Here is a 9,794-nt window from a genome sequence, read left to right as displayed (position 1 = left end):
CACATCGCCTCCACGACTAACAATCATATATGTGAATATGCAGCAGTGTTCACCTGATCAGTAAACAAAATGATCATATTGTCCAACTAAAAGTAAGCATTCCAACTAGCTAGTACCAATAAACTTTTCCCCATCACACGTTCAACGGTCTGCTCAATATATGATCCTTATCGTCATGACCGAACGATACCATATGGTATATACACCTTCCCAGCTCAAACCTAAACGATTATGTTTGAATTCATACACAATATAAACCACACATATCTTTTTCATATTTGACTCTTATCTCACTAGATGAGAGATGTATACCTCTCTCTAAGCACATAAATTCATACACAATATAGCTTGGTCTTTTTAGGTTTCTAGTGCCATGGATTTTCTGCTTCCATCTTCCATTTGTGCTCCAACTACAATCTTAGCATCTGTGCTTTTCCTCGTCTCTTTCGTATGGATATATAAATACAAGGAGAAAAGCACAGCAAAGAATAGAGGTCCTCCAGAAGCCCCCGGTGCATGGCCAATACTCGGCCACCTTCCCCTCCTAGGAGGGCCGCAACCGCCTCACGTAATCCTAGCGAACATGGCTAACAAGTACGGACCGCTCTTCACTATCAAGCTTGGTGTGCATCGAGCTCTTGTTGTGAGCAGTTGGGATGTGGCTAAAGAGTGTCTCACCAGTACTAATGATAAAGCTTTTGCCAACCGCCCCAAAGCTTTAGCTGCAGAGATTATGGGGTACGACTATGCCATGTTCGGTTTTAGCCCTTACGGAGCTTACTGGCGCCAGGTGAGAAAGATAGCCATGCTACACATCCTCTCTGGCCACAAGTTGGAGATGCTGAAACACGTCCGGGAATCGGAGGTGAAGGTATGTACCAAACATATAGTTGATATGTGGGAGCGAAACAAAGGTGTCTCAAATAAGGTGATGGTGGAGATGAGGAAGTGGTTTGGAGATTTAACCTCAAATGTCATGTTAAGGATGGTTGTTGGAAAGAGATTTCTCGGTTTGGAGCAAGAGAATGAAGAGATTGAATGCTTAAGAAAGGCGTTGAGGGAATTTTTCAAATTGGGTGGTGAATTTGTAATCTCAGATGCAGTTCCATATCTAAGGTGGTTGGACTTGGGAGGATATGAGAAAGCCATGAAGAAGACAGCTAAAGAACTTGACGGTGCGCTTCAGAAATGTTTAGAAGAGCATAAGCACAAGAGTAGTAATTCTGTGCAACATGTAAATGGTGAGAATGACTTCATGGATATGGTGCTTTCTGTCCTTGATGATGATTGTATACAAGACTTTGGTGGTTCAGTTACTGCTGATACTATCTCCAAAGCTACTTGCCTGGTATGGTATAACCTTTCAATACCCTTCCGATTCAATTATATGATGAACTTCAACTTTCTGTAAAATACTCTCTCCTAAACTACACACAATTAGCAGAAAAACACTTGATTTCCATTGCTATCTGAAAGAGATTGTTTCTAACTATAATTAGTGGAAGCACTTCAGTCTACATTAGTTCCTTGAATGCTTGAAAATCTTATACATTTTGTGTGTTCTTTATAGAGTGTTCTTCTAGGGGGGACAGATACCACCGCAGTGACATTAACCTGGGCACTTTCTTTATTACTCAACAATCCTGAAGTCCTGAAGAAGGCTCAACTTGAGCTAGACAACCATGTTGGTAGGGATAGGCAAGTGAATGAATCAGATGTGAAGAACCTTGTCTATCTACAAGCCATTATGAAGGAAACCTTGCGGTTATACCCTGCTGCACCTCTATCAGTACCACATGAATCCAGAGAAGACTGCACTGTAGGTGACTATCATGTAAGTTCAGGCACACGGCTTCTTATCAATCTTTCAAAGATTCAGCGTGATCCAAATATCTGGATCGAGCCTTGTAAATTCCAACCAGAAAGGTTTCTCACAACTCACAAGAATGTTGATGTTAGGGGTCAGAGTTTAGAATTTACACCATTTGGAACCGGAAGACGAATATGTCCAGGAATCTCTCTAGCACTTCAAGTTACTCAACTTACACTAGCTCATTTGCTACATGGGTTTGAGATTACAGCTCCATCTGGTGAACCAGTTGATATGGGTGAGAGTTCAGGATTAACAAACATGAAGGCCACCCCACTGGAGGTCTTTCTTACCCCACGCCTACATCCTAAACTTTATGAAAATGTTGACTACAAATGTTCTTGAATGTTAAGAATTCTACTACTATATCTTTCTGTCACTAGCACCACATATATTGTAATTTTCAAGTCATCTTATCCTAAAAACTTTGAACTCTAGAAGCGGATTATAAGCACATCTCAAGGGGAGAACCTCTGTTCTCTCTCTCCTCTTTTCTTTTTTCTTCTCTTCATCTTCCCCTACCTTCGTGGTACATCCCTCTACCTTCGTGGTAGTTCCTCTGTCCGGCGGTGGCAGGCATGGTTTTATTTTCCTTTCCTTCTCTAAATCCCTGTTCCAAATCTCCATAATCCTTCAATTTCAGATTACCCATCCTCTGATGACTACAATTCTTCCCACCACAGTTCTTCCCCTTTCTTCAACTTTTTCCTCGTTTCTGTTCCATTTCCGATCCTCCCACTTTGTTCTCTCCTCTTCTTCTGTTCTTTCCTATCTTTCTTTGTTCTATTCCTCCATTTCCCAAATTCCAGAATTTTCGTGTATGTGATGCACATCATCCTCACCCATCAGGTTCAACGAATGTTCATCGATTGTTATCAGTGTTGTATCGTATATCATATATCAGCATGTTGGCGAATCCGCTCATGCTGTTCTCGATCTCTCTTTCTTTTTTCTTTTTTCTTTGGTTACCTTGTGGCCGGGCAATTTTTTGCCTGGTTTTCTGATGTTGGTGATAGTTGATGTTTTGTATGGTGATGGAAATTGGGTCATGGATATCTTAGGGTTTATCTGGATGGGTTCTGCGTAGCTTTTCCTGCGCTGGTTTGATTTGGCTAGCTTTCAAGCTTTCTACGGCAGATTTTGTGACGTCTCTGTGTCGCAGTCAACTCTGGGTTGCGACGGCGACGCCAACGAAACTCATAGCTCAATCTGTACCTGGGCTAAGGCTTGTTCGGCTTGAGGGGCTTGCTTTTTGTTCTTGGACCTGTTTTGGTTCTTATCTTGTAATTTAGTTTGTTTTTTAGTATGTAAATCTACTTGTTGAAGAAATTAAAAAAGTATCCTGTCTTCGACCAAAAAAAAAAAAAAAAAAAGTCATCTTATCCTGGCAATAATCTTATAGTTTGTATAATACCAATCACTTTCAATAGTTTTGTACAGATAAAGAAAAAGAGACAAATATAAACAAAAGGATTAAATTTAGTTTACCACCTCAAATTTTAGAACTAAAATCAGTTCAGTCCCTGATCTTTTTTTTTAATTAGTTCAGTCCCTGATCTTTTTTTTTTAATCAGTTTAGTCCATGAACTTTCAGTTTTCATCAGTCGTGTCTAAATTTCGAAATTGACTTCAATGATTACGTCACAAGCTGAGTTGGCCAAACATGTTGGCCCATTTTTACAGACTATGAACCCCGTAGAAGGGTGTAATGGACATTTTCACATTCCACCCTAAAATTAAAAACATAAACGCTCTAACAATAGTGCAATAGTGCAATAGTGCAAAACCACGACTCTTCCTATTTCTCAAATGAAGGGTGAAAGGCTGAAAAATGGGCCACTATGTCCGCTCCAACTCACTAGATGACATCACATTTCGATCTAAATTCAAATTTTGGACTAGGGTGATGCATTTTGAAAGTTTGGGGACTGAACTGATTTTAGCCCTAAAGTTTAAGGGGGTAAACTGAATTTAATCCTAAACAAAAAATAGTAAAAGTATAAAAGAAAACAACAGGGACCCTTATTCCCTTCATCTACATAAATAGGAAACAAAAAAGGAACCATTGACCCTACTCTCAGAAAAGTGACTCAATTTGCGACTGCAAAACATATTAAACCAAAATGCATCATATCTTCAGTTTCTTGACATACAGGGGAAGCTTACAAATGAAAATTTGCTGAGATCATAATTGCATGGCAATTTGCAACAAAGGAAATTGCAAGATGATGTACTTGAAATATTAAAGTCAGCATCAAAACAAATCAATTCCTTACCTTAGGTGGCTGGGGAACAACAAAGGCATGTCCATTGCCAAGCTTCGGTTCCAATTCAAGATCTGCAGCCATCTCCAATGAATAAAATCCTATTCTTTGTTCTTCATCTATAATTTGTGTGCAACTCGATGCACTGGAAAACAAAGAGAGAACAAAATCATTTACTGAGTATCTTCTGTATAATCCGAGAATATCCATAAAAAGCTTAAAATCAAGAGGTTAACAAGACTATTCGATGATGAAAGTGAACTGGACGCCCTAGACTTTCATGCATGCTAGGCAACCATTAGACTCCAAAAATTCAAAATGCATAGCACAAAACTGAAAATGCATATCTGGCTTACCAGCACAGAAGGAAGATCTAACCACCACAAATAATCTTCTTCCTTCACTTCTGCATATTCACGGTATTTGCTTACTACAGCTTGTGGTCCAAACAATTCCATCTCTCTCTTAAGCTTGCTAAGTTTCTTTTCCATGAATTGCTTACTTTTTTCAGGCATGCTGTCCATAAACTCTGCAGCTTCCTGTATTTCTTCAATGATCCATCAATCCAAATCCTTCACCATGTCCTTCATAGTGGATTTAATTTCTGGGTCTGTCTCTGCATTGTAGGATTCCACAAATCCCTGGGACCATTTCTTTGTGTGTTGCCAAAATTCCTTCCTGACTTTTTGCCAGCTATAACAGAACCGTCACTAGCTTCTATAACAGTCTTGGAATCTGTTTTATTCTTTTTCCTTGAGTCATTAGCTGATAAGAAATTTGGAATAGTCTCATTGGATTGTGGTATTGACTTCTCATCTTTCTGAACAGGATATAAAATCCCAGTATTATCAGAAAAAATTGCCTTCCGTTGCTCTTAAAAATAATTTAAAAATTCAGGACTCTTCTCTATAGGAGCACCTTTCCAGTGTGGTATAATTTTTTCTGGTGTGTCATATATGCTGATACCATCTACAGTAAAAACAAAAATTTCTATCAGAACCAACACTTAGAATTCTTCTGGACAGCTATCTTTACATAAAGAAATTATGTCTCATGGCTTTGTATATCTTAAACCTCGTAGCTACAACACCTCTAATTTCCTTGCCAAAGGAGCAAGATTATGTTAGCTCATAACTGGCCTAACAGGCAGCACTTGCATCTAGTTATTGAAGGAACCAGTCTAGCTGACAATTACAAAGAATGAGAAATACAGGAAGCTGATACTAATAATGAATTCAGCATATTGATAAATATAAAGAACTACATCCCCTTTCTTACCCATAAAATTAGAAACAACAAAACTAGAAACCTATATGCTGAAACAATAGATGAGTCTAAAACAAGTTAGTTACCTGCCCCCATAGTCGAGATTTTCAATTTTTCAGTGGAGCCACCCATGTAGTTTCAACGGCTTTTGATTCTCTTTTTCAACTTTCTTCTCAAGACCCTTGAAGAATGCAACCTTATCTTCAGCATCCATCATATAAAATGGATCCCACCCTCCCAGCTCATTTTCTTGGACTTGCAAAACAATTTCCCTGAGATTGTCATCTTTCATCCGTTCCAGTTCACTGTCATCATCTTTATTAGATCCAAGCTCTGCTATGTTGGTACTTGATTCTTGATCTTCTTCTTTTCTTGAAACCATGTAATTATCTCTAAAACCAACTCCAATCTTCTTAACTATGGACTCAAATTCACCAAAATTTTCTTCGAACCAATTCTCTTGTTCCTTAGATAGTTCCGTCATTGAAATCTTACCATTACCTTCATCATCTAATGAAGAACGGGGGCCTTTGAACATCATCAATGATGTCCCCTTCGTCTCCTTCAACTTCTTCGTCACTTTCTTCAGGTTTATACATAAATGCATTGTTAGCCATATCCTCCACCTGGTTCTCATTTTTATCCCTTTGTGGCATTGGAAGAGCATCACTTCCTTGAACAGGTTCATTCCGGAGCTCTTCATTTTTGTCACATTTGCTAGACAGATACTCCCTGGCGTCTTTTACTGACATTATGACCCTTGGTTTCACTTGAAGAGTACTATTCTTGGCCCCTTTTGAATCTACTACAGAAGAAACATCTGCCGAGTCTAGATTCTCTTCACTATGGTCCTGCCCCACATCCTTGACTGAATCCAACCTACCAAAACTGCAGTATTACCGCCACCCATAGCTTGTCTGCAATCTCCATCCAAAAGGTGTGTTAGAGTAATCGCCCCTTCTTCTGTATGCTGTTCAACAACTTTCATTTCATCAAGCAACTTATCATTCACAGGCTGAGTTTCTTTCTCATCATTACCAACCAAGGACTGTTCCGTTTGCTCAATTTCACGCTCTTTCCTGACCATATTTTTTCATCTGCTGCACCTTAAAATAAAATTCCGATGACTTATTGGTCATGGAATTTGAAGAATCTGGTACAGCCGGCTTACCATTTAACGACTTTGCACTCACAATACTGTTCATAAGTTCTTTCCTATCTAGATTAGGCTTTCCAAAAGATACAAGAGGCAGCTCTGATGATTCTTGAACAACTTCCACTTCCAGGCTGCCCTTTTCTAACACCTCTTTCTCCTGTCTTGCTTTCATGTTTCTCCTCATCATCTCCTTCTCCAATTCTGTGTATTTCTCTTCTTTATTTCCAGAACCAACCAACTTCTTCAATGCCCACAACGCAATCAAAACATACACCATCAACTTCCTAACGCTTGATAGGTTTGGCTACAACTCCGGTTGGAGAGTAAACCCCGAATTGTCTTCAAAAAAACCTAACTCCTCACCCTGAACAACAAACTTGGCTACTGAACTATTCCTCGGAATCAAATTTGCCCCACTCTCCGTCTCCCTAGCTAAACTCTCTGCCAGAAAAACTTTCAAATTCACCTCCGGTGACCCCTCTAATCCCCACCGCTTTATCCAGCTTCTGCTCAAGATTTCATCCACATTAACCACCAAAACCCTTTCCACATTACCATCAGAACCTTGATAAACTGCAAAAATATGACCAGAACCGATCCCCCAGTACTCAGTATCTCTCTTATACTGTTCAATCCAACTTTCTCAACAAAACAGATTCACCAAAGCCTTCCGATTCTTTTACTTCACTACCTCCAGCTACACTATCACCACCACCCCCATTACTAAATTCACAATCTTTCACCTTATCATCAGCAACCCAAATACTAAACCCACTCTCTTTCACATTATAATAGCTCAATTTACTCCCAGAATAATCAATATTGGTATCGAAAAGCTGAAAATCAGTACTTGGGTTTAAAGGGTTCACCTTTTTGTCATCAATGAGCTTCTTCCTCACCGAGTTTCTGCGGCTCGTTGGTCGACCAAATTGTGCGAAAGCTTGAAACTTGTGGTGCTACGTGAAAGAAAATAGATTGAAAATGATTGGGTTGTGCTGGGCTTTATGTATCTGAATGTGGTTTTGGGGTTCCAAGACTTGCTGGGAAATCCGGTAGGGCTTTCTGTTGGGGTCTGTTGGGGTTGAAGAACAAAGAACCTCCATGGATGAAGATAGAGAGGTTACATATGGCTGCATTTGGGGGAGCTTTTAGGCCATCTCTACCAAAGATAGTGGTTTCCGGAGACTTTGGAGAGGTTTTAGGCCATCAGTACCTAATATGTTTTTTTTTTCTCTTGCTTATCATTTTTGGGATAATAACCATTTGACAGAAAAGTCAAACCCGATTCTAAGGACAATAAGACTTTTAATCTCAATTAAACGAGAGAAAAAAACATATTTGTGTCTAAATATATAAATTTTTATTAAATTCATGATAAAATAATATTTTAGAGATATTTTTACCTTTGTCCATTATAGAAAGAGAAAATATAATAGAGAGAAGACTTTGCCAGATCGGTTGCCGGATTCCGGTCACTGGATTTTCTCCACTCACCATCGCCGGGTTCTTAGATTGTCCCCCAATAATCGGGTTACTGACATTTAATAATCGGGTTATTACGAACCCCTAATAATGATTACTAGCCTCTAATAATTGGGTTACTGACCCTCAACAATCAGTTATTGAACCCCAGTAAACAATTATTGCCGTCAATAATTAAGTTATCGACCACTAATAATCATTTTACTAACCGTCAATAATCAGTAAAAAAAAAAATGAAGAAGATAAGTTGAAAGCTAAAGAAACAAATTCAAGACTAAAGAAACCACTAAGAACAATTAGCACTAAACAATTGTAATTCGAGACTCGCCGATATAAATACCTAATAAAAAGCTTATTAACCCCCACTAAATTTATTACCTCCCAATGAAAAATTCATTACCCTAGCAATCAATTTGTTTCCACTTAATAACCTTTATTGTCACCTAATAACCATTTATTACAAAAATAATAGAAAAGGCAAAGAAAAAAAAAAGATCGTGGACGATCAGAGGCATCGTGGTTGAAGAAGACCTTAATAATCAACGAGAGGAGCAATGTGGATGTAGAAGAGGTTGGCATGGAAGCGGAGGTCAAAGATTGGAGATCGGAAGTCAGAGATCAGAGATCGGATCTTCTTCTCTGTGAATCCGCTTGGAGATTAGAGCTCTGCCTCGTGGCTTGCCGCCGGCGACAACTTGCTGCCCCGAGCAACGATGGAGAGAGAGAGAGAGATCGACGATCGACGATGGACGGCCATCGCCATGCGTCTTCAAATCTGATTCGCTTGAGAAAGAACGAAGACGGCGATGTCTCGCGGCTTAGTGGCGACAAGAGAGGAGACGGAGTCGATCCTAACTACCTCGTGACCAAATCCACCATCAACATCGCTTTCCTCATACCACGATTAACGAGAGCGTCCATTTACTAGCATAGTGCGCGTCGTATGATACTCACAACACACGACTCCTTATGAGACTCACAACATATAGGCACATAAGCCGCTACGGAAGTTCACAGTACGATAATCGACACCGTGGGAATAACTATGGTTATTGACACCGTGGGAACAACGTCCCGTTATTCTTAGGTCACTCACTAACATAACATAATCTCTAAATCAAGCACGTCTAGCCTATGTTTTCTCAAGTCAAATATTGATTCTAATATTATATATATATATATAAACAATCACGAGGCATCGAGAATGGACATGCAAAATATACGAGCAAAACCACTAACATGCATCTTTCTAATACATTGATGCATAAGAGATATATACACAACTATTTATTTGGTATATAAGAGCTTGAGAATACCTAAAGTTAGATGGTGGATTGGGACTCAAAAGCTCATAAAAACCCAAACATGCCACAGGGATATATGAGAGCCTTTAGAGCATCTCCAACCCTTGGTCTAAAACCTATAATAGGTTTAGGATTTGTAAAATCGCATCTCCAACCTACTACCCAAGTTGAGCTAAAATAGGATTTACCTAAAATGTGTCATATTTTGACTCAACCAAATAGAACCAAACCTATAATTTATGAGGGTGAGTGGGTGTGGGCTATTGTTAGATTTTATTATTAAACAATTGAGTTTCACTTTATGTATGATTAAATAATGATATAAAATGATTAAATATGTTTGGGTTTTGCCTCTATGTGTTGGAGATGCAAAACCTATATGAATATTATATGTTTGAGTGGCCTAAAATTTGAATATAAGTTTAAGATTTAGACCAATTGTTAGAGATGCC

General features: G+C 39.0%; 1 protein-coding gene and 1 pseudogene across 2 annotated transcripts; one reads left to right on the top strand and one right to left on the bottom strand.

The window, feature by feature from the left end:
• The first annotated feature begins 365 nt into the window (after positions 1-365).
• Positions 366-4,003, top strand: LOC101313053 (cytochrome P450 82A3-like). Its single transcript, XM_004306621.1, has 2 exons — positions 366-1,348; positions 1,571-4,003. Exons 1-2 carry the CDS (start codon positions 374-376, stop codon positions 2,213-2,215), a joined length of 1,620 nt encoding a protein of 539 aa, XP_004306669.1. The 5' UTR covers positions 366-373; the 3' UTR covers positions 2,216-4,003.
• On the bottom strand, positions 2,226-6,199 carry LOC101313346 (annotated as a pseudogene). Its single transcript, XR_185158.1, has 3 exons — positions 5,493-6,199; positions 4,491-5,108; positions 2,226-4,279 (listed from the first exon to the last, which is right to left on the bottom strand). The product of XR_185158.1 is annotated as an uncharacterized LOC101313346 (transcript).
• Between the last annotated feature and the right edge of the window lie 3,595 nt (positions 6,200-9,794).

Source organism: Fragaria vesca, linkage group LG7 (assembly GCF_000184155.1).
Source record: "Fragaria vesca subsp. vesca linkage group LG7, FraVesHawaii_1.0, whole genome shotgun sequence".
NCBI lineage: Eukaryota > Viridiplantae > Streptophyta > Magnoliopsida > Rosales > Rosaceae > Fragaria > Fragaria vesca.
This window is presented reverse-complemented; position numbering and strand designations above follow the sequence as displayed.

Bases quoted from the DNA above. Each gene is read 5' to 3' on its own strand.
- LOC101313053 (XM_004306621.1), top strand. From the start codon at position 374: ATGGATTTTCTGCTTCCATCTTCCATTTGTGCTCCAACTACAATCTTA. The intron at 1,349-1,570 runs GTATGGTATAAC...TGTTCTTTATAG, and splicing joins TCTCCAAAGCTACTTGCCTG to AGTGTTCTTCTAGGGGGGAC.